Below are 23,527 nucleotides of genomic sequence, written 5' to 3'. Positions count from 1 at the left end.
TTCTCACATCTACTCATCACGTGTCTTGTCCCACTAATGATTTTCTCTTGGTCAACATAACCTATTTGTCACCTTCAATAAACAAGTCAACGTGGTTGGGCAAGAAATATGCCAAATACTCCCGTATCAGTATTTTGACACGTGTGAGTTGGGCATTCACTTTGCGCGAGGACTAATTCAACATTCATCCTATAAAAAGTTAACTAAAACAGAAAATGCAATAGTGAATTTGAGATTGATTTCCATGATGGAATATTAAGATTTGCAATTGGAGGCTCCATTGCATACCTTTCTCTAGTTTAAAGTTTAAACGAATGCCTTTGGTGTAGTAAAATCAAGGACCGAGTTACCTAGACTAGTATGCCTAATGCATAAATTAAAATTTCGATATTAAGTATGCTTCATAAAGTGGCAGTTTTTTTTTTTTTTGGACAATATTTGGGTCACTGCCAAGGGGTATTTCAAGGTCATCCAATCCCCCTAAATTTTGATTTCGGCAATGCCAGTGCATGATCGAAATCGTTCACTTTTTAGATAACCAATTAAAAATCATTTCTGTAAAAAATCAAATCAATCGGAAATCGTTTGGTTATATAACTGTTGTCAATTAAGTAGAGAAAATTAATGGTTTTCAATTAAAGAGTGATTTTTTGACCAAACCGTTGATTTTTTTTATTTCATCAACAATAATTATATAATCAAACGATTTCTGATTGAATTAATTTTTTACAGAGACAATCTATAATAGGTGATCTAAAAAGTGAACGGTTCCGATTATGCGCCGCTATTACCGAAATTAGATTTGGGAGGAAGGAGTGACCCAAGTAGTGTCCCTTTTTTTTTAGCCAAAAATCCGTCAGGTGGACCCGAATTCTATACTGACAGTTAGATGGGTATCTTTGAGGAATTGAACCTCAGACCCCATGAGAGAAGACCATGGTGTGGCCTAAGAAAATAATGGGTTTGACCACTCGACTAAACCCTGGGTTATATAAACGGGCACTCAGGCAGTTTTTTGAGCAATGGGTCTCAACAATATGATTATAATCCTTTAGAACTGACATGTTCTGGTAATCTGGTCCATTTCATCCATAGGAAATTTTGCTTACAGATCATTTATTAAACAGAACATTCCTTATTGGTCAAAAAAAAACAGAACATTCCTTGAGGGTTACATATTAGACTACGCCATTTCTCTCACAGGAGTAGAGGCTCAGTGTTAAGCACAACTGCTCTGTAGCTTAATGAGAGAGTAATATGCTCCACCACGTCCAATACCAAGTAGGTCATTGTGTGAACCTTGTTCTGCAACCTTTCCATTCTCTATCACAGCTATGGTGTGTGCCTTTTGTATTGTGGACAACCGATGAGCTACCACTACACATGTTCTACCAACCATCATCTTTTCAAGGGCTTCTTGGACCAGAGTCTCTGACACACTATCAAGGGCACTGGTGGCTTCATCTAACAGAAGAATTCTCGGGTTCTTCAGTATTGCTCGAGCAAGTGCTATCCTCTGCTTTTGGCCCCCTGATAGTTGCACTCCTCTTTCTCCACAGTGAGTTTCATATCCATCTTTCATTGAACTGCATTATAGATCAAATGCAACAAAATACTATGTGCCTCAGTTTCAATACCAAATGCAACAAAATAATATATATGTGTGTGTGTTATGTACCTTATAAATTCATGAGCATTGGCAAGAATTGCTGCCTTTGTTACTTCAGATTCCCTAGCATTCTTTTTACCATAAAGGATGTTTTCACGAATTGTTCCTGCAAAAAGTGTAGGCTCTTGACTCACTACTGCAATATGCGACCTCAGTTGCCTCAGGTTGTAGTTCTTGATGTTATTTTGATCTATATGTACTGATCCCTTTACTGGGTCGTAAAATCTTTCGATTAATCCGATGACAGTGGATTTACCTGAACCACTGTATCCTACTAATGCCATTGTTTTTCCAGCTTCAATTTTGAGAGTCAGGCCCTTGAAGATCATTTGTTCTGGCCTTGCTGGGTAAGAGAAGAACACATTCTTCAATTCTATTTGGCCTTTAATACTCTTCTTCACCTTAGTCCCTTCATCAGGCTCAATCTCACTTGGCCTGTCTAGGATAGCAAATACTGATGTTATGGCACTGGAGCCTTTGGCTAAATCAGAAGTCATGCTTCCGGCATCTGCAATGCTTTTACCAGTGCTCATCAATATGAAGAAAGTTTGAAATAGGTGCCTTGGAGTTATTAACCCTTTGTTCAGTAGCCTCCCTCCATACCAAAATGCTAAAGCTATAGCAGTTACTGAAAGAAATTGGGAACTAAAAAGGACAAAACCTGAAACCCATGACTGTCTGACACTCTCCTTTTCGGGGCTTTCCATTGATTCTTTAAAGAGCCTCAGTATCCTTTTTTGAGAGGAGAATGCAGTGATAGTTCTATGATTGATGGTAGCTTCGCTTGCTAGTTGACTGCTCTTAATTTGTGCTTTCTGCACGTTCTTGGACATACTTTTCAAAAGGACACTTCTTGAATAGAAGCTCCCTATGAGCAAAGGCTGTGTGGCAATCATTATAATGGTTAACCTCCACGCGATTACCAATCCAAGTGTAAATGCTAGGGAGGCACTGAAGAAAACTTGAATCAGCAATGATATACGTTCTGCAATGAAGGACTGAAACACGCTAGCTTCATTAGCTAGCCGTGCACAGATGGCTGCACTTGTGTTCTCATCTCGATCAAACCACCCTATCTCAAAGGTAAATACTTTATCAAGCAATTTTTCCCGCACCCTTTTTGTTAAGCGTTCTCCTGTAATTGCAAAATTGTATTGTTGGAGGAGCTTAGTGATGAAGCAACCAACTGCAATGCTTAGGAAGATGAAGCAGTAACGTCTGGTTTCTGATTTGATGATGGAACTGTCTTTTTCGAAGTAAACTGAGACAACTGATCCCAAGCAATAGGCTTGAATTGCCTGTATAGCTCCAAAGCCAACAGTACCTAAACAACCAAGTAATGCTTGCTTCCACTCAGGTGCATTCATTCGATAGAAACGCCATTGGGATGGGGAAGGATAAGAAGTGTTTTCTGTGTTCTCAAAGTTGCAGGTACCATAAGGGTGTATTTGGGAAGAATCTGTAACGCTGACGGAATATATTGCACTGAATGGTGATTGGACTGTGTAGGCTGGGCTGTTTTGCCAGCTTGATCTCATGCTGATTGGTGATGGAACAAGATGGGAACTCATCACTTTCAGGTGATTTATATATTCTGCAGGATGTCTGGAACTATTTGATGCTTCATTTTGTATGGTTACTTGCTGCAACTGCACCATCTTGCTGTAAGCCCCACCTTCTCCATTGTTCATATGGATCAGCTCATCATGAGAGCCTGACTCAATTACCTTCCCTGATTGAAGAACCACTATCAAATCAGCTTTGCAGATTGTGGTAAGCCGGTGAGCAACAATGAGTGTTGTCCTTCCTACCGAAGCCTGGTCCAGGGCTTCCTGTACTATTCTTTCAGATTGTGCGTCCAAAGCGCTTGTGGCTTCATCAAGCAAAAGGATCCTTGGATTTCTAAGCAGAGCCCTTGCTATAGCAACCCTTTGCTTTTGGCCTCCAGACAATTGAATTCCAAATTGTCCCACCTAAAGCGTTGGTAACACAGTCAAAATTACCTATATACTAAAACTGAACAAAGGCAGTACTGTAGCTTAGGAATAGTGTGTTTCCTTTTTTGCCCCCTTTTTTTTTTTTTTTTAGTTGCTTGCCATTGTAATTAGTGGGTTATTTGGGCCTGTTTTGGTCCTTTTGTGTCCCTTTTTCTTTTTGCCCTCCTTTTTTCCATTTTTTTACGGCCCCTGCCATTGCTTTCCTTTTCTTCTGTTTCCTCTCTCACTCTTTTTTTTTTTTTATCTGCTTGCCATTCTGATAATACCAAGATTGGGTCTGTCCTTTTTTGTCATTCACCCTGATTAATGTTAGACAGCCCAAAACCCGGAACATATTGGAACACCCTCATCTCACGCGCCTCTCTCTCTGTTCTCTTCGTTCTCTCTCCTTCCGCCCCCTTTATCCGGCCGTATCTCCACCGTCCGGCGACGTATGCCGGCGATATGGGTCCCGATTTCTTCCTCTTCTCTTCCTCTTCATTTCTATGGTATTTGATTAACCCAGAAATTATGCCAAAACTCGAAAAGACACCCAAACCCGATCGAGTCCCCCGGCGGCGATCCGTCAATTCCGGCTGAGTTGGGATGTCGGACCGGGTGGGTTTTGTTCCTCCCATCGTTCTGAGGATGATGGTGTCTTCAAATTGCTCAACCGACCGCTGTGCACGGAGTTTCGAGGCGGAGAAGTCCGGCGGCCTTCCGCTGCCGATGTTGGCGATTCCGGCGGCGGATGGTGATGATTTTGGTCGGGTTTTGCTCCTCTCTTCCAGGCCTTTCTATTGGTGTGCTTGATCTAAGTCAATTGGGTCCCGAAATGAAAGCTCCAATTCGAACCCTAGCTCCGCCGCTGCCTCCGTCACCTGCGACGGCTCCGGTGACTTTACGCCTCAGGTTTTGTGTGAGTTTTACTCCTCTTTGTCTACTATGTCTAATTGTTGGATCGAATTGTTCAATTGGTTGTGAAATCTATATTTCTAGGTTTTGTACCCACTGCCACCACGATTCCTGCCGCGTGTGGCGGCGCCGGTGACTTGATTTCTATGTTTTAATTTCAGGTTCCCATACTTTCTTGGATTTGAAGATTGGTTTCTTTTTTGGGGTAAGGTATGGTTTTTTTTGCTGAAATTCAAACAAAACTAAAACATTTTGAATTGTTAAGTTTGAGAAATTTTGAGAAATTGTGAATTTTGGGTTAGGCACTGCCACTTTCTGTTCTGAGCTTGAATTTAAGATTTTTGGTATATGGGTTTTGTTTGTTTTAGTGTGGATAATGCTGTTTTGACAAACAAACAAAACAGAAAGTGGTCCACATTTATCTCGATAATGCTGGTGATCTGGTAATTGTTAGCTATGCATTAATGATCTTATCAAATGTATGTGTATGCATGTGTACGTGTACTTTCTGATCTTCTGTTAAAATTAAACAAGTATTTGCTTTGTGCAGGAACTTATTGCCAAGAGCATTGAATCTTCAGACCTTAACTTCTCAAGATCCAGTGACACCTTTTTTGACGCAAGGTTCTTAATGCTAAACTTGAGCATTGAATAAACTTCAACGTTGTAGGCCTATCCTCTGGTTTTTCCTGGACACATAATAGTGAGTGTCAAATTCTAGCAAGGTTCATATTCTAGCTGCATAAACTTGCAACATTGTAGGCCTATTCTCATAAACTTTTCCTTTTTTTTGATATTAGCATATCAAATCAGTTCCTTTTCTGGTGATGTGTATGAAATTGTTATTGGCATATCAATTTAATCCAATTGGTTAAGATTCATAGCAGACAGCAGATCAAATTGGCTTTACTATCTACGATTTAATAACAATTTGATCAATTGATATGCTATCTGCAGATCAATTTAATCCAATTTGATCTGCTTGGACCTTCAGCTGGTGTTTATTAATTAAATCAATAGTATTGCAGAGAAATCTGTACACTTTCCTGGTGGTGGTTAAAACATTAACATCCATGTTTATCTCATCAAAACTACAGTACTGATATGAAGATCACAAATAAGTAAACAATCACTGAAATCCATATTAATAAATTAAGCAGCACTATCAGATCAACCTATAAACAGTATAAGCCCTTTCTAGATGACTCAGGGTTAGATCTGTTCTGAGTTACCATATAATCAACTACAGTAATTTCTCAAAGAACATATGTTTTCTGAGAACCTGGGTTACCCATTTCTCTTAACTATCATCTAATAAACCTTTTAGTTTCTGTAGCAGACCACAATGTTTGAGGTTTATTTGCCAAGGTTTGAACCTCAGCACCAAAATAGAGAGAGAGAGAGAGAGAGAGAGAGAGGAGAAGCCAACATTCTACTGCCACTGTTTTGCCACTTTGGAAAATTGGTGCTCCTCTGATAGGTTGAAAGATACTCTTTGAATCAAACAGTAACAGAGAAATTCATAGTTTTGAATTAAGTTCTTGCATTATCAAATTACATTTGATGCAACCTTAAAGGTTTTTTCATATTGACTCCTATATAGTGCTGAAAATTCATGAATATATATTTGTACATGGTAAAACTTAAATCGAAAAGCTTCTGTTAAAGTACTATAACAAAGCTAATACATGTTAGTGCAATTGGAAAGAAAGGCTGCATAGATGGTAATATATGTATCTCACTTCCAATGTACCAAATTGAAAATGCAGGTATATATGCTATTTTAAACAGTAAGATATTAGGATTGAGTTATTTAGACATACATTGACAACTGTTGCTGTCAACACCTTAATGCTGACTTTAGATAATATATGGAACAAATCTAAGTAGTGATCAAGTCATTGCGGTGAAATTAAGGGGGGTGTATTCAATTAAGATTTTAATGGACTTTTGTAGAGTTTTTAAAAGTCATTGACTTTGGTAGAGTTGATGGATTTTTAAAGACTTTCATAAACTCCACATAGACTTTGACAGAATTCTATTTAGAGTTTTTCTGACTTTTTTTATAGAATTTGAAGGATTTTTATAGATTTCTAATAATTTTGATATAATTTTTTATTATTTATTTTAGGATTTATCCAATATGTTTTCTATTTTTTTGTCCTCCGTAAGTGTGTGGAATGAGGATGAGCTTTAAGACCGAGATGCATGTGTTATAAATTGTCATAATATTGCAAACAATATAAAAAGTTGGGGCTAGAATTGTAGGGACCAAAATTATTTTGTTCCATAATTTATTATAAGTGTTCTGAATTTTATGTTTTTATGTTGTTAGACTGTCAAATATTGTGTTTTAATGAGTTGTTAGAATTTGTCTAATTGAATTGACAGGTTGAGAACATTATATGATGTGGTGGTAATATTATTTCTCAAATTATGAATATATAATCTTGTGATTTTGTTGAGTACTTAAAGACTGTGAAATGGTTGGTTTGACTATCTTGTTATTATCCAGGATGAGGAGTCAATTAAATATAAGAGAAAAAAAATTAATATAAGAGGATATAGTAATTAGAAAAAAATAAATTAAGAGGTGGGTGAAAAAATAAGATTAGAGGGTTTAGCATCACTCTTTAAAAAATAAATAAATACCACTTTTTTAATAGCTTTTTAATATTTGAAATCCTTTGAAATCTGCAAGGGGAACACTGGAGAATTATTGATTTTGATATAACATAATTTACACTACAAAGTCCATGAAAGTCTTTTAAAGTCTATCATTTAATAAAGTCAATGACTTTTTGAATACCATGTCACTTTTATAGACTCTTTAAAAGTCTTAATTGAATATCATGGACTTTTTAAAAGTATTGATTGAATACCACCAGACTTTTATAAACTCTTTAAAAGTTTTGATTGAATACCACCAGATTTTTTAATTCCACCAAAGTCATTTAAAATCCTAATTGAATACACCCTTCTAAATTAAGTAAGCAGATTTCACACTAAGAAATCATTTTTATAATGTCAATATGTCCCAAATGCACAACTTATCTTTCTTAAAGAAAGAAAATAGAAGTGTAGCATTTCAATTCATTCTAGATGTTCCTCTAGATGTTCTCAATTAAGAATATACTGTAGGATTTGACCACTATTGTAAATATTCTAAAATGTATAGGACATGAATAGGATTGGACAAAGAAACAAATTAATAATTATCACTACTTTGCTTGCTTAATCAAACACAAAATGAACAATGAAACATGGGATGTTTTGTCATCATTAGTCGACCACCATATATTCTTACATTTGATAGAATTAGAGCATCCAACCCAAAACCAATTGGCAATGGGTGGAGAGGCCCAAGACTTATAAGCACATATACTAAGCCTTAGTTTTCCGATGTGGGACATTGCTCCACATTACTCTTGATAGAATTAGAGCATCCAACCCAAAACCAATTGGCAATGGGTGGAGAGGCCCAAGACTTATAAGCACATATACTAAGCCTTAGTTTTCCGATGTGGGACATTGCTCCAAATATCGCCACACGTGCGGGGGCGTGTTGAGAGTAATGTGGAGCAATGTCCCACATCGGAAAACTAAGGCTTAACATATGTGCTTATAAGTCTTGGGCCTCTCCACCCATTGCCAATTGGTTTTGGGTTGGATGCTCTAATTCTATCAACATTAACGTAACTGCACAATACAACAAACGAAACATTTCTCATAAAATTCTAGCTACTATTATGCAGTTCATAAACTTTCCTGAATAACAACCTTGCTAGAATTCTACCTAGAATAAGAACATTTCATGAACCAATTTTGGCGATTGTGAATGTCAAATTTATGCAATTCATATCATTTATGCAGTTATGGCACTGATTACCATGACACTCTTCCTACAGACCAAGATGCACCATCATTCAATAAATGACGGATTAATTTTATTGGTGCTTTGTTCTTCGCTGTGGTCACAAATTTGTTTAATGGGTTGTCAGAGATTTCGATGACCATTGTAAAGCTTCCTGTTTGTTACAAGCAAAGGGACCTCTTCTTCTACCCTGCATGGGCATATGCTCTTCTAACATGGATTTTCAAGATCCCTTTAGCAGTCTTAGAAGTAGCAGTGTGGTGGTTCCTTACCTACTATATGATTGGATTTGATCCAAATATTGCATGGTCTTTCTTCTTATAAAAGCTATATACCTTTTTCAGTTCTCTGTGTTACGCTTTGAAATGGATTTTCCAGACTAAGCAGTTTACCTTGGTGAGTGCATTTTATTATACTAGATTGAGTTAGTGTTCAATTTTTCTATTTCTTTTCCATTATATTGCTCATTCTGTTATGCAATTATAGAGAAAGTGAAACATATTAATCTTATTCTTTGTTTCTCAGCAGCTTATGATGAAGAAGAATCTGTTGCAAGGGCATATGATTTAGCTGCACTTAAATACTGGGGAACTTCAATTTTCTCCAGCTTCCCGGTATGAATATCATCACCTACATAATATGAAGTGTTTAAAACTCAAAACAAGGGTTTTTTTTTTTTTTTTCATGCCCTTGGAAGTTTAGCATGAAAAAGTCTGATCCAACATTGATGCTGCTGTTTACAAATATCTCACTATGAGAAACAAATTGAGATCATTCAAACTATGACAAAAGAAAAATATCTGGCCTCATTAAGAAGGTAGGACTGCATTCATCTTTTTGGTGAAAAGACTTCCACACTGAGAAATTTCTTTGGCCACAATTTCCTTGATAATTAAAACTATATGTTTCTTTGTTCCAGAAAAAGCAGTGGCTTTTCAAAAGGTGTATCCAAGTAAAGGGCAGTTGCAAGCTGACATTCTTAACATTTTGATGATCAAACCAAATGCTTTAAAACTTACTAAGGAAAAAACAGTTTCTAAATATTACTTTGGCACATATTTTGCAGACACCATCATAATGGTAGATGGGAACCAAGAATAGGAAGACTTTTCGAGAACGAGTACCTCTACCTTGGCACTTACAGTAAGTTATTCCCATATTTGAATATTTGTGAGATAAACTTTGTCATAAAAGAGGAAATTGAAGATAAGCTTTCTCTTCTTTTCCTCTCCAACTCTTTAAAATGTACTATTCATTTTGTTCCTATTTTCCTATTTTACTTGCGTTATTTTCCATTGATTACTGAGTTTGAGCTTTCGTTATTCAGTTTGGGCTGAATTTTTGTTTGTCTGAGTTAGTATGGCAGAGCTGCGTTTAGGTTGGATTTGGGTCAGAATTCTGTTTGCTTAAGTTGGCCTTTATCTATAGATTCAAGTGACCTTATGAAACACAGTGTCTGTTGGACCTTTTGCTTTGCTGGATATGTTAAAGCTGCTTTCAATTGGTTAAAAGTGTTCCTTTTGATTAAATGGCTTAATTTGCTACAATAAATTTTAGCATCCTCCTCTTACATCTTATCAATCTCAGTGAAATGAAATTTTTGCATTCATATGTTTTTTTGCTACACATTAAACAATATCTCTATACTTTTAAATTATATGGACTCAAATTTGACCATTTATTTACACTAACAAATAACATTTTCCAAATTTCCAGCAAAGAAGATGACAAGCCCCCTACAAAAGACAACAAGAAAGAGGAAAAGCCCCCTGTAGAAGATTCTACAGCAAAGAAGAGAAGACTCTCATGTAGAACACACCAAAGCAGATGACAAGCCCAGCAGCAGTCAAGATGAAACCCCCAAACTCATTAAGTCACCTGTGAACACCTATGATCTCTCATCAAATCTCTCACCAAGTATTGTAATGTTTTTTTGAATGCTGTTTGGTTTATTAAGATATGATCAATATCTTAACATAACAACCAACATATAAAATATACCATGAGTTCACATTTTCTAACTTCAGCTTACTAAAGAAACATTGATGTCATTATTTATAAACATATTTAGATTTCTATGCATATGTAAGAAGTCTTATCTTTCCATTACATTTCTTAAAACTTTTCATCATAACTTTATTAAACTTATACATATTTTATAGGCGTTTAACACCCGCGGCATCGCGCGGGCACAATTGCTAGTTAGTAACTAAAATCAGATATTATGTTGATTAAGGACTAGAAAATTATGGCTTACTTGAGTTTCATATCCTTCAGGTAATTTAACAATGAAGTCGTGAGCATTTGCTGCCTTGGCTGCACTTATGACATGTTCCATTGAAGCTCCTTCCTTTCCAAATTGAATGTTTTCTTTTATAGATGTTGCAAAAAGAACTGGTTCTTGATTAACAAGTCCCATCTGGGATCTTAACCATTTAAGCTGAAGTTTCTTTATATCATATCCATCAAGGAGAATTTTCCCATTGACAGGATCATAAAACCTTTCAAGTAATGAAATGATCGTAGATTTTCCAGAACCACTACCTCCGACAAAACCTACAGTCTTTCCGGCTCGTATGGTAAGATTCAATCCTTCAAGAACTGGGGTATCAGGTCTCGATGGGTAACTAAAGTGCACCTCTTTAAATTCTACTTTTCCCTTTGCATGTCCTAAAACTTTTCCTTTCTTTTGAGTGCCTATAGCTGGATCTCGTTCGATCATCTCTAGCATCCGAGTAACAGCAGTTGTTGCCTCAAAGATGAAAGAGAGATTTGGAAGCGCACTCATAATGGACCTGGAGATACAAGATTTGAGTTGAGTTGTGGCAAATAAAAGATCATCGAAAACAAGTGAAGGCCATTAATTATTTCATTTACAAAATCCATTTCCTTCTTCATTTTTAGATATATTTCAGTTGTTGTTGAATTATACCATGCACTAGATGGTATACCTCTTTCAACCACAAAACTCATCTTTACATATTCACAAAGTAAAGAATGGGAAGAAGGAAAATCAGCAAAGGAAAAGAAACTCACAGTCCTCCCCAGACGACACAGATTCCAGCCACGAAAACAAGACCACCTTTTTCTCCTCTCTCAATAACAAGTATGCTACCAATCCAGGCCTGGAAAGCCCAAGCAACAAAAACCATTCCCATGCTCCCTATCAGCATTCCCTTTATGAAACCTTGCTTTATACCAAGCTCCATACTTTTTTGAAGGGAACTGCTGAATCTATCCAGTGTTTGTTTCTCCCCTACATATGAATAAACAGTACGGATTGATGAGATTGCTTGTTCTGCAATGCCACCAGCAACCCCATATGCGTCATTTGATTTACTTCCTAAGTCCTTCAGTACCCTTCCTAATCCAAGTGCTGGCAAGATAAACAATACAGAAAATGGAAAAGCCGCAACTGTAAGTCTCCAAGAAAGCGCAAATGCAACTGGGATGCTTACGAAAAAGGATGCGAACTGAGCCAGACAGTTGGGAATCTACAGCAAAGGAAATGCAGTTGATGTCAATACTAAAAAGTTAGGCCACAAAAGGACACACGCACACACAGAGTCCTAGAGGATTGAAAACCTTCTCGGCTACAGTGTCTTGGATTAAATGTGCATCAGAAGAGATGGTAGAAATGACTTGGAAGGTAGTGGAAGAAGCATCTTGGCTATCAAAGTAACCAACATCTTGCCTCAGGACTGATTTTAAGTATTCCATTCGCATGCGAGATGTTTGTCTCTCTGCAGTTCTTGTCCAACAAACTCCTTCTGCAGAATATAGATGCGTTCAGTCATACAATGTAAGTATAAAATTAAATTCATGTGATGTTATATTATGTTGAATGTTTTGTAGCTGCAGGCTTGCAGCTACTCCATCCTGCCTTGTTTATAGAGAGGAAAAATCACGCAGACGAATGAAACTAACAATACGTACCTATAAATGCAGAAATTCCAACTCCAATGGCGACATAGAGCAGCCTCAGTGAGTACTGTAAAAGAGGGAAAGTATGCAGGATAGTTAGGCCAAACAATTCATTAATGGAAAAACTGTAATTAAACACTTATTATACTCTCTTAGATTTTTTGTAACAATCTGTGGAAGAAGTTACATCACACAACACAGGAGTGATGAGGTAATCTGCTATACATTTGACATGGTATCAGTTTTCATTTTGAAACATTAACTACAGTTTGGTCTCAATGAAAGTGTTAGTTTCTTTACCTTGTCTATAGTCTCATTGGAGGGAGAAGAATGTCCATACTCATTCATCAACCCACCCAAAAGGATCATGGTGAATGGGGTCATGGAACCATCTCCAATGCTACCCAAAGTGCCAAGCACCAACAGCAACTTGTCTATCCCATCAGCATACCGAAAGAGGCTGCCTTTGCTCCCCATAGAACTGGCTACGAACAACAACACAGACCAGACCTCCCCAAGAAATTTCACCTTGTAAATGAAGCTCTAATGTATGGTTGACCTCATTTCTGATATACACCAATCTATATATACTATATAGGTTATTTCAGAGAGTTCTATTACCCTTTGCACATGAGTTGACCGTTGTGCCAGTGACATATATAACTTCTTGCACATACTCTTCCACGCATTTCTTATATATGCCATTGGCTCCTATACAAGCAAACTATAACAAATTTTTATTTCTATTCTGTTGCTTCTATATTGTTAGAAATCAATAATTAAATCAGTCATATTGATGTTACTGATGTATAAAGAGAGGAATCGAATCAAAGGGTATCTGAGTGTTTAGGCACAAAATGCCAAAAGTCCCAGGAAAATAACTTTTGTGCACCTTGACACCATTGGCCAAAGGTATGGTGCATTTGAAAGGTAGCTAGCCTAAAAGATGTCTACTGGTTTTTAATAGATATATAATACCAATTTAGAATTGGGTTCAGTTATGATGTTCATATCATTGTACTATTACTGGCTCTACTCAGTCGATAATATTTGGGTCCAATTAATGGTATTATTAGCACTACAAATATTTGGGTCCATCCAATGGCTCATGTCAATCCAAATGAGGGATAAAGAATAAGGGTGATGAAGGCAGAAGAAGACACAAAAGTAGGAAACCAAAACTGATTCTTGGATTGTTTTCAACTTTGCTGTTGTTCTAAGAAGTGATCTAGGGTCTAAAAACTAAATAAAAATGATTAAAATAAGAACAAATGGTACCTCACAATTTGTTAGTGCAACCAAAGTTACTACATTATATTGGGACTTGAGAGTTGCAAACCTTGCCCTTTTAACATGTATTGGGTGCTAAATGTAAAGGATTGACTAAACAAGGCATCTTAGATTGAGCCAGCAATTTGTGCAACTTTTGGGATCGTCCAAGACTCCAAAAGTCAGATTCCTGATATAAATAAATAAAAAAACAAGAGAAAGAGAGAGTTACAACACAATATATGGACATTTTCTCCAATGACAGATCGTTTGTCGTGAGATTACGAGTTTTCAATTTTGGGCCTCTTGCAGTCCATGGAAAAGGTCCGGACTTTCAATTATGCTGTGTTTAGATGGAGAAAAAAAACTTAGAATTTAAACAAAATTCAGCATTTAAGAAATTACATACTCTAATTTCCTTATTTGGGTCCATAAATATAGGATTTCGTAAATTTTATATGGAAAAAAACTTGGGATTTAAAGGCTGTAAATTCCAAGTTTAAATTCCACCTAAATTGGTATCATTTTCAAAATTCCAATTTTTATAAAAAAAAAAAGTCGTGTCCACCCATCACCTTGCCAATTAATTACAATACCACCACCACTACCACCATGTCGCCGCTACCACCACCACCATTGTCACCACCACTGCCACCGCCACCGCCACCTCTGCCGCCACCATCACCACCGCAACCACCAACACCACCTTCGCCGCCACCACCACCACCACCTTTGCCACCACTACGACCACCACTGCCGCCACCGTTACCACCACCACCACCGACATTGCCACCATCACTACCACTACCACTACCCGCTGCCACCACCACCAACACCACCATAGCTGCCACTATTACCACTACCATCGCCGCCACCGTCACCACCATTGACACCGCCATCACCGACACTGACACCGCCGCCGCCGCCTCCATCACCAATGCCATCACCACCACCATCGCCGTTGCCGTCGCCACCACCATCACCATCACCGCCAATGTCGCCGTTGCCACCACCTCCAATACCCCAATTTTTGCCACCACCATTTCTCGATCCCCTCGCCCGTGGGCCATCACCCCTACTACCATCATCAACTTACCACAAACATCATTTTTATTGTTGTCACCATCACCATCATTCTTTTATAAAACTACTATAAATTTCGTAGTTAAATTCCATTATGATTACATTTATCAAAACAAGAGAATTTACAAATTCTAGAATTTTAAATCACGTCATTTTTAATTCCGTCATTTGTGAATTCCTGAGTAGTTTCAAATTACTTCATCCAAACGCACCATGCTCTAATTCTTTTATGAATTTTCATTTTCCATTGGAACATTTCCTTTCACAATATTAAAACGTTGCGTTTTGTTGAAAGCTTAGTTGATAATTTATTCTTTTTGTTGTTTATTTATGCAAATCTAAGGTGACTAGTCAATATTGGCCACACACACAAAAAAAAAAAAAAAGAAAGAAGGTGGCTAGTCAGTGTACGAAGAATGTCATTAGTTCTTTCGTCCAATCCATTTGGTATGAAAATCTTCTTTTAAGAATGTCAAAATAAAGGAATTCGGTGTTAATGAAAAAACAATCAAAATCAAATATGTTTGGGGAATACAAGAATAAAATCAAAGGATGAAACAAGACCAAACTGGGAGGGGGATTTAACTCTCGCCTTAACAAGAAACGTGTAGTCATCAATCAAAGTCACAAATTTAGATATCATTCTAGTTTCACGGTATTTTTTAATTGATAATTTGACTACATAACATATTAAACTCTCTAAGAATATTATCATGTTGTCCTATCTCATTTCCTTATATTGTTATATATATATATATATATATCACACACACAAATATAAGAGTTTAGATATCTTTGTTTTGGTCGAATAATAAGAGTCTTGGCTTTGAGCTCATCTGAATCTGATAACGCCAATCCGCTTACGACCATAAAACAAAAGATTTTCTTTTTAAAGAGATTCTGTTCGGAACTAGATATCTTTTAGAACGTAAGTACCCAAAATAATCTTCTAATTCATCCCAAAAAGAGAAAATCGACAAAATGCAGGCAGAGAGAATCACGCAAATTTCACTTCAATTAGAGAAAAGTTTTCGGTTTTGAACAAGACAGGAAAGTTATAAGTACTCTATCCCATAGACTTGCAAGAAATCGTGCCTTAAAGCCCTTGGCAACATAATCCATTTGTCTCCATCTATGAACCAGTTCAACAAGGTAACGTGGTTGGCACGTAGCCTTTAGAGATCAACCAAAATAATGCAAACCCCACCTCCAAAATAGATATACATCTTCTGAAAAGAATGCCTCCTTTTCCCCATATTTTCTGCCTAAAGCTATAAAGGTGTGACACTAATCATCATCTAGCTAGTATGCCATTGCCAACCAAAATTATATATAAAGGGTTTATATGCTCCATCTCCCATAATTCTCAAAACCCATTTCTCATATGCACTAGAGTCAAGACCATTTGAATTCATCGTTTCTTGATTGAAAGCATCTTAATTAGAGTGATGGACATGGGGAGGTTTATCTTGGTTGCTGTTTCAGTAGCTCTGGTTATTGGGGTGGCTGAGAGCTTTGAATTCCAAGAGAAGGACCTGGCTTCTGAGGAGAGTCTATGGGACTTGTACGAGAGGTGGAGGAGCTACCACAGAATTTCCCATGACCTTCAAGAAAAGCAAACGCGTTTCAATGTGTTCAAGGAGAATGTGAAGCATGTGCACAAGGTGAACCAGATGAGTAGGCCTTACAAGCTGAAACTGAACAAGTTTGCAGACATGACCAACCATGAGTTTGTGAGCTCCTACGCTGGTTCAAAGGTTAGCCACTACAGGGCATTACATGGCAGCCGCAAGGCAACTGGCTTCACCCATGAGAACACTGACAATCTTCCTCCAAGTGTTGATTGGAGGAAGAGAGGAGCTATCACTGGAGTTAAAGACCAAGGCCAATGTGGTAAGTATGTCTTGTATGAGCAAAGTTAATTCCAACTACTGTCCAACTCATTCACCATATCTTATATGTTTTACAACCCATTGAAAGATGTTGTTGTGTATGTTTTAGGACCTACCTTCATGTGACATCATGTTTAATAAAGCTCTCAAAAGGGGTCATTTTTTGAAAGTTCTCTTCAAAATACCATGCCAGAACATAGTAAAATGGTTGGGAAAATTGTAGTACCCATGTAAGCTAGAATGGATATTATATAATTACAACATCTTTTAGTTCAAGATCCAATAATGGGAATTTAGACTTCTAGTTCAAATACAAGTAATGAATTAATCATTTGAAAGATTATGCAAATCTTATTTAATATGCAGTCCAAGTTTTGAATATGTTACAACTTCATGTTCATGCCTTATCAATTATATTGTGCAGTCAAAATCAAGAGTTTTGATTAAAATTCACTACATGTTGTTGCTGATGTTATAGGTAGCTGCTGGGCATTTTCAACTGTAGCTGCAGTGGAGGGTGTGAACCAAATCAAAACCAAACAGCTAGTCTCTTTGTCTGAGCAAGAGCTGGTTGATTGCAACAGAGACAACCAAGGGTGTGATGGTGGATTGATGGAAAACGCATTCGAGTTCATAAAGAAAACAGGTGGAATAACAACAGAGCAGAACTACCCTTACAAAGCCAGTGATGAGTCTTGTGACTCATCGAAGGTGAACAATAAATATTACCCATATATATGATCAAAACTAATGTATAAGTCAATTAAATTGATAGTAAAAAAGTGGGGTATATGATATCTTGCTTTGGTTTTGCAGATGAATGCTCCTTTGGTGCAAATTGATGGGTATGAAAACGTACCTGAAAACGACGAGAATGCATTGATGAAAGCCGTTGCCAACCAACCTGTATCAATTGCAATGGATGCTGGTGGTAAAGACTTTCAGTTCTATTCTGAGGTAATTAAATCGATTTCGTATACGATTGGAAAAACGTTCATTCCTAACAAGTGTATTATAAATCAAAGGGTTTATGTAACTATATTCACACCTAAAAGTGTTACGAATTCATTTCCTCTTTTACTCCCTACCCTATGTTAATAAATACATGGTTAAGATTAAAAATCAAGCAAAAACAAGTTGAGAAAAAACAAGCTCAAATCCTTACAATTATGTGTTCAAATATGAGTTGTATGTGTATACATTTGCAGGGTGTATTCACTGGGGACTGTGGCACGGAGCTAAATCATGGTGTGGCAGCTGTGGGGTATGGGGTGACCCTAGACGGGACCAAGTACTGGATCGTGAAAAATTCTTGGGGACCAGAGTGGGGAGAAAAAGGTTACATAAGGATTAAACGCGGAATCGTTGCAGAAGAGGGGTTGTGTGGAATAGCCAAGGAGCCCTCTTACCCCATGAAGTCATCCCCAAGCAACACCAAAAGAAGTTCCTTCAAGCCCAAGGATGAACTCTAATCATGCTGCTGTGCATCATATGATTTAGTAGATTTGTTTGCTTGCCAAGTTAACTATAAAGTGATATCAAGCTTTGTCATAAAAGAGGCATAACAATGTATCACATTAGGTGCTTCTACTACAACTACAGTCAGTCTGTATTATATAGAAATACTAGAGCGTGTGTACTGAAATTATGTTTTCGTTTTGGATGAAGATAAATGTTGGTTTGCCATGCTGAAAAATGGAATAAAGGGTTTTCTCTCTTCTTTTCTTTCTTTCTTTGCTGCCTGCATTGTGATGAAACAAGAACAACAAAGCTTGTACTCAAGCTCCTTATGAAGGCAAACAAACCAAATTATGGGTTAATATTAGAAGCTCTTGAACTGTCAAAAGTTCAAAACATCGAACCAGATTTTGTAGAAGAACATTTGCTAATGGCTTGGTCACAGGTCAACACTTGAAAAAGGGCCAGTGATTGTAATTGTACATGGGCACATGGTCATGTCACGCCCTAAGACTATAAGCTTTTTTAAGTTAACCCAAAAGCTCGGGCCCAATACGGTCCAAACATTCTTTCCTAAACGAAGAGTTGAGAACTTAAGACCAACTAATTTAGCCCAATGTATCTTTTCTGTTGGGCTCATTATCATTAGGCAGGTTTTGATTGATCAAATCAAGACTAAATAATTAACGCGAAAAATTGGGTTCAAGAAGAGATCTTTTCTTATTATTAATAATTATGGTCTATTAGATTTGAACTTAAAATCTCCTCCCATAAAAATGGGACCAATTAAAAGATTTATCTCCACGTACTATTATTTCAACCACTAATAAAAAAATGAGGAGGGTCTGTTTGATTCCCATGAAATCACCTTCAACAAATATATTTTGTGTTTTCTTGGTGTGCAAAAATCGGTCGGACCGCCCAAACTGGCTGGACCAAACCACCAAAAATCAGTTTGGTCAATGAAAAAGTTAATAAGTCAAACCAAACCAAACCAAACCGTTCTTATCAATTTAATTGTAATTTGAAATTTCTACAAATCGGTAAAACTGAACCGAACTGTTTGTTATATTTTTTAATTTTTTTTATAGTGGCATATTATATTGAACTTTCATAGTTGTTTGTTTGTTTGATGCATATTGTTTAATTTTTAATATTATTGTATATTTTATTGTTTTGTTAGTGTAAATTGTGCATTTGAATAATTTAGTACAGTTTTTTCAAATTTAATAGTTAATTATTTAATTAGTGCAAGTTGAATTTAAAGTTTTCTTTATACACAAATTGCTTAACCAAATCAAATTAGACCGATTATGAGTAATTTGGTTTGGTTAAGTTTACAAATTATTTTTGTCTCAAACCGGACCTAATTAACATGAAATAAACCTTAGACCAATCGCTCCAACCATCCTCCAATGATCATCAATCACTCTTTACTAATGGTGATTGCCTTATGTCTGTCACAACTCACAAATGAATTCCAATTAAATATAATTCATATTATACTCGTCGAACACAAGGAGAAAACATAAAAACATACTATTTCCGAGAAATAGAAAGTGTTTTGTATCACAAAATCGTTGAAGTGAGAGAAAATAGAAGGTCAGTTAAGGTTAAAAGTAAAAAGAAACCAAAAAAAAAATCCTTGCGGTGGTCATCCTTTAATCTTTGAGGACTTGGGTAGGCCAGTTGGCCAAGCAGTCGTGCGTTTCGATCCCCCCCTCCCCCCTCTAGCTTCTTTCCTTGGCCTGACAAAAAAAAAAAAAAAAAAAAAGACAGCCATCTTATAATAAGACAAGAAGCCGTACAAGTGTTTCTCCGAAGTTGTCTCGTAGCAAGTATGTGAATGTAAATAATCTTTAATTAATTAAACTTATCGGGTTCCAAACAAATTCGATTAAATTAAGAAGATAAGTACAGTAAGTGGCCAACCCCTGTGGCATTGATCAGCTCAAAAGGGCTCACAGGCCCGCACGCATGCCACAGTTTAAATTGTGGACCATGCTGGCCTGCCAAATCTTTGACCATTACTGGCATTTCCCTGTTCCCGGTCAACAGATAAATTCCTAAATCTTTAAACCACAAATAATTAACAAGGCCAAAATCCAATGACGCCAGTTTAATAAACTATTCAGCTATACCAAAAATTTTGTGTGAAATCAGAAACTGATATGATTAATTTACTTAAATTATACAATAATATTTTATTTATCATATTTTTATATCACATTTGTATATCATTTTATAGTCATTACTTTACTGAACATAATTTTTTTATTTTTTTATTTATTAATATCTAAGATATAAATGTCACGTAAGTTACCACATCATGTATTATAAAATTGTAGTATAAAAATATGATATATCTAATACCACTGTAAATTATAATATGTGTACTATATATTATTTAAAATTTAAAACTTTTAATTTTAATATACATATTATTAAAATGGATTTATTATATTGTCATATGGAGTTACTATTTCATAAAAACATTTTATCAATTATACTAGAGACTTCAGTTATTTTTTAAGGCAAAATTTCACTTTTAAAGGAGTGTTCCCAACTTAGATTTTATTGGATTTTAAAAGTCCAATAAAATCTAGGTGTCCCAACTTAGATTTTAATGGATTCCAATAAAATTTATGTGTTTCCAACTCAGATTTTAATGGATTCCAATGAAATTTATGTGTTCCTAACTTAGATTTTAATGGATTCCAATGAAATTTATGTGTTCCCAACTCAGATTTTAATGGATTCTAATGAAATCTAGGTGTCCTAAAAAAACCATATATTTCATTAAGTGAAGGATTTAGATGGATTTGAATGCATTTGAATGCATTTTTTACACATAACAAATTTTATGAGAATTCCACCCAATTTCTTTGGATTTTGATGGATTCTATGGATTTTAAAATCCATTAAACTTTTTTAAAATCTGAATTGGAGACACATTCCTTAGTCTTTGTAGTTTGAGTTAGATTTCACTTTAGTTCATGTAATTTCAATTGTTCTGATTTTGATCATGTAGTTTAAAAATCGTTGCAATTCAAAGACATGTTAGTAGTTTCATCTATTAATTCGTTAAATTGATTATTAAATTGCTAACGGTATGAAAAGTACATGACAAAAAACACAACAAATTTGACGATTCAATAAATAAAAATGCTAAGATGTTGTTGAATTGTAACTATTTATAAACTATATGACCAAAATCATAACAATTGAAACTACAAAGATTAAAGTGAAACTTTGCTTAAACTATAGAGACAAAAAATGAGCTTTGGTAATTTTTTAGTTCTTGAGATCATAATCAGTATAATGGTATTTTATTATTCATATTTCAGATTTATTATGAGCCTTATTTATTTATAACAAGAAAAAAAAAAACAGAATATCATCTAGTACATGATGTACATCAGTTGAAATATAAAAATTGAAAAAATAATTGGTATTTCTTGTATTATTGTAAATTACTAACCAAAAATTTATATTTCTCAAGGAAACAAATTCAGAAAACACTCTCGGAGTTACCGCAAACTATGCTTGGGAAAGTACAAAGAAATCCCGTTCATGCAACCTTGTAGTTGTTTTATAGTTATGGGCCTTATAATTTGGTAGTTGTCGCTCACTTTTGCTGTAAATTATATTTAATGTTGTTCAACTCGTATCTTTGTCGGCCTTAATTGTTGTTATTAATATCTATAATTCTATGCTTATCAGCTACCTGTGATTCAGTATGGGCTTCACATTAAAATTATCAAAACAATTATTTATATTTTTTTGGTTACAGAAATGCGGTGTCAGCATATATATATATAATTTTTTTGTCTCTATTAAGAAATTGTGTTTGTAAAAAATTAAATTAATAAAAAATTATTTGACTGTTAATTAAATGATCACAATTTCAAGTATTTATCGAAAATATTTTGTTCGTGTATTTATTTAATCAAAAATTTGACTATTTAATAATTGTTATTTTGCTTATTTTTTTGTAAAAATAATCTTTAAACATAAACTTAAAAAATTAATAATTTAAATTGTTGAAATATAATATAAAATAAATTTCACAATCTAACAAATAAACCAAAGAGGAAATTACAGATTTGATCTACTTATTTTATATCTAATTTAATTTTGGTCAACGATTTTTTTTAAGTTTTATTTTGGTCTACTAATTGTTTCATTTGTTCAATAAAGATCTAAATTTATGACTTTAAATCCTTTGGGTTGTGTTTTCTTTAATTATAATTAAAGTATAAGTTATATTTCATTATTTTTTAATCATAAAAATAAATTTGGAGTATTAGAATCTAAGAGAAATGAGATTGGGTGAAATTTAAAAAATTGGCAGTTTCAGATACGTTATTTTAGGGTCAATTTTCTTGAGTTTTATAACTCTAATTTGAATATGATCTTTATATGGTTGTAAAAAAGAAATGCAAACCTTTAAAATAAGTATATGTTTATTGAATTTAAGTGAGATTTGATAAAGTAACATAAAAGCTAAATTTGAGAAAATAAATCTAAATCTTTATTGAACAAGTAAAATAATTAATAAACCAAAATAAAACTTAAAAAAAATTATAAATTAAATTAAATTAAATATAAAATAACTGAACAAAATTTATAATTTCCTCGTGCCAAAATATAAAATCATAGGCCTTTTTGCCATTCTATATATATATATATATATATATATCTTTGACGCAAACAATACGAGGTAGACTTAGGTAAAGGCATATATGATACCTTCAAACATACACACAGAGGGTCCAGCATGCACCACATACGAGCTGGAGCAGTGTGAGGACGTGGGGGACATCAGGTGGTCCACGTGTCAAATCCCCAGAACATCAGAGAAAGGGCATAAAGAAATGGCAGAGACTGACAACACAGGAGAAGGAGCCCCACAGCTACAAGACACGGCATTAATAAGTGGATGCGATGAGAAAAGATGGTGCACAGCAGACTGTGACTACTGTTGAGGTAGTGGAGGGCCATGGTCTAATGGGTCGGTCAGATGGGTGCTGACAGTGGAGGGTACTCTCGCGCTGGCATGCCCTATTGCCCTAAACCCTAAAGCTAGAGCCTAGTGGCCTCAATGACCTCCATCTCGATCTGTCTCAGAAAAGAGACATGGACATGGACAAATATGAGGCTTAATTTCAGCATATATTCATGACGTGGATCGATGAATGAGAGAGAGAGAGAGAGGATCAATGGCCTCCCTGCCGCTAGCTACCTATCTGCACACTATACGTACAGGGCAGCCAGTCCTAGAGGCTACAGGTACGGATCAAGGTCAAAGGCACTACAGCCACATGTGATACCACGTCAGCATGTTTTCCTACGTGGCATCAGGCTCTTACCTGTCAACAACTTCACGTGGACTGATCACGCACATAACCGTGCAAAATATATTGCAATCTACTCTTGAGTTTGAGTACTTTTTTTGTGGCAGGCA

At 35.7% G+C, this 23,527-nt stretch overlaps 3 protein-coding genes across 41 annotated transcripts; 2 read left to right on the top strand and 1 right to left on the bottom strand.

Moving 5' to 3' along the window:
- Window positions 1-1,219: 1,219 nt before the first annotated feature.
- On the bottom strand, window positions 1,220-13,090 carry LOC147294855 (putative multidrug resistance protein). Its single transcript, XM_086231223.1, has 7 exons — window positions 12,659-13,090; window positions 12,371-12,425; window positions 12,020-12,204; window positions 11,471-11,928; window positions 10,692-11,229; window positions 1,679-3,642; window positions 1,220-1,586 (listed from the first exon to the last, which is right to left on the bottom strand). The coding sequence occupies exons 1-7, from the start codon at window positions 12,833-12,835 to the stop codon at window positions 1,220-1,222; spliced, it is 3,744 nt and encodes a 1,247-aa protein (XP_086087349.1). The 5' UTR covers window positions 12,836-13,090.
- Window positions 3,955-10,510, top strand: LOC147294856 (uncharacterized). 38 transcript variants are annotated; one of them, XR_015120213.1, is made up of 8 exons: window positions 3,955-4,564; window positions 4,722-4,765; window positions 4,929-5,003; window positions 5,111-5,285; window positions 8,434-8,830; window positions 8,960-9,048; window positions 9,501-9,577; window positions 10,151-10,510. XR_015120213.1 is itself a non-coding variant. In XM_086230917.1 (8 exons), the coding sequence occupies exons 1-4, from the start codon at window positions 4,397-4,399 to the stop codon at window positions 8,495-8,497; spliced, it is 348 nt and encodes a 115-aa protein (XP_086087043.1). In that variant the 5' UTR covers window positions 3,955-4,396; the 3' UTR covers window positions 8,498-8,691; window positions 8,779-8,830; window positions 8,963-9,048; window positions 9,501-9,577; window positions 10,151-10,510. The 38 variants fall into 38 exon arrangements, 9 of the variants coding, with proteins under 9 accessions (XP_086087043.1, XP_086087041.1, XP_086087042.1 ...); XR_015120214.1 differs by having other exon boundaries at window positions 4,722-4,770; XM_086230917.1 differs by lacking the exon at window positions 4,929-5,003 and having other exon boundaries at window positions 3,955-4,557; window positions 4,722-4,770; window positions 5,111-5,184; ... (1 more) ...; window positions 8,779-8,830; window positions 8,963-9,048.
- Window positions 13,091-16,151: 3,061 nt separating the features above from the next.
- LOC147294854 (vignain-like) lies at window positions 16,152-18,074 on the top strand. Of its 2 annotated transcripts, none has more exons than XM_086230859.1 (4): window positions 16,152-16,603; window positions 17,081-17,313; window positions 17,419-17,559; window positions 17,811-18,074. In XM_086230859.1, the coding sequence occupies exons 1-4, from the start codon at window positions 16,159-16,161 to the stop codon at window positions 18,072-18,074; spliced, it is 1,083 nt and encodes a 360-aa protein (XP_086086985.1). In that variant the 5' UTR covers window positions 16,152-16,158. The 2 variants fall into 2 exon arrangements, with proteins under 2 accessions (XP_086086985.1, XP_086086984.1); XM_086230858.1 differs by having other exon boundaries at window positions 17,658-18,074.
- The last annotated feature ends 5,453 nt before the right edge of the window (window positions 18,075-23,527 follow it).

This window comes from Dryas octopetala, chromosome 2 (assembly GCF_963921425.1).
Source record: "Dryas octopetala chromosome 2, drDryOcto1.1, whole genome shotgun sequence".
NCBI lineage: Eukaryota > Viridiplantae > Streptophyta > Magnoliopsida > Rosales > Rosaceae > Dryas > Dryas octopetala.
Note: the sequence above shows the minus strand (reverse complement) of the source record. Positions and strands in the feature narration are given on the sequence as shown.

Bases quoted from the DNA above. Each gene is read 5' to 3' on its own strand.
- LOC147294856 (XM_086230910.1), top strand. From the start codon at position 4,397: ATGGTGATGATTTTGGTCGGGTTTTGCTCCTCTCTTCCAGGCCTTTCT. The intron at 4,771-5,110 runs GTATGGTTTTTT...TGCTTTGTGCAG, and splicing joins GGTTTCTTTTTTGGGGTAAG to GAACTTATTGCCAAGAGCAT. The intron at 8,831-8,959 runs GTGAGTGCATTT...TTTGTTTCTCAG, and splicing joins AGACTAAGCAGTTTACCTTG to CAGCTTATGATGAAGAAGAA.
- LOC147294855 (XM_086231223.1), bottom strand. From the start codon at position 12,835: ATGGGGAGCAAAGGCAGCCTCTTTCGGTATGCTGATGGGATAGACAAG. The intron at 12,205-12,370 runs GTACGTATTGTT...TATATTCTGCAG, and splicing joins TGGAATTTCTGCATTTATAG to AAGGAGTTTGTTGGACAAGA. The intron at 11,230-11,470 runs GTGAGTTTCTTT...TTGTATCTCCAG, and splicing joins TGTGTCGTCTGGGGAGGACT to GTCCATTATGAGTGCGCTTC.
- LOC147294854 (XM_086230858.1), top strand. From the start codon at position 16,159: ATGGACATGGGGAGGTTTATCTTGGTTGCTGTTTCAGTAGCTCTGGTT. The intron at 16,604-17,080 runs GTAAGTATGTCT...CTGATGTTATAG, and splicing joins TAAAGACCAAGGCCAATGTG to GTAGCTGCTGGGCATTTTCA. The intron at 17,314-17,418 runs GTGAACAATAAA...TTGGTTTTGCAG, and splicing joins AGTCTTGTGACTCATCGAAG to ATGAATGCTCCTTTGGTGCA.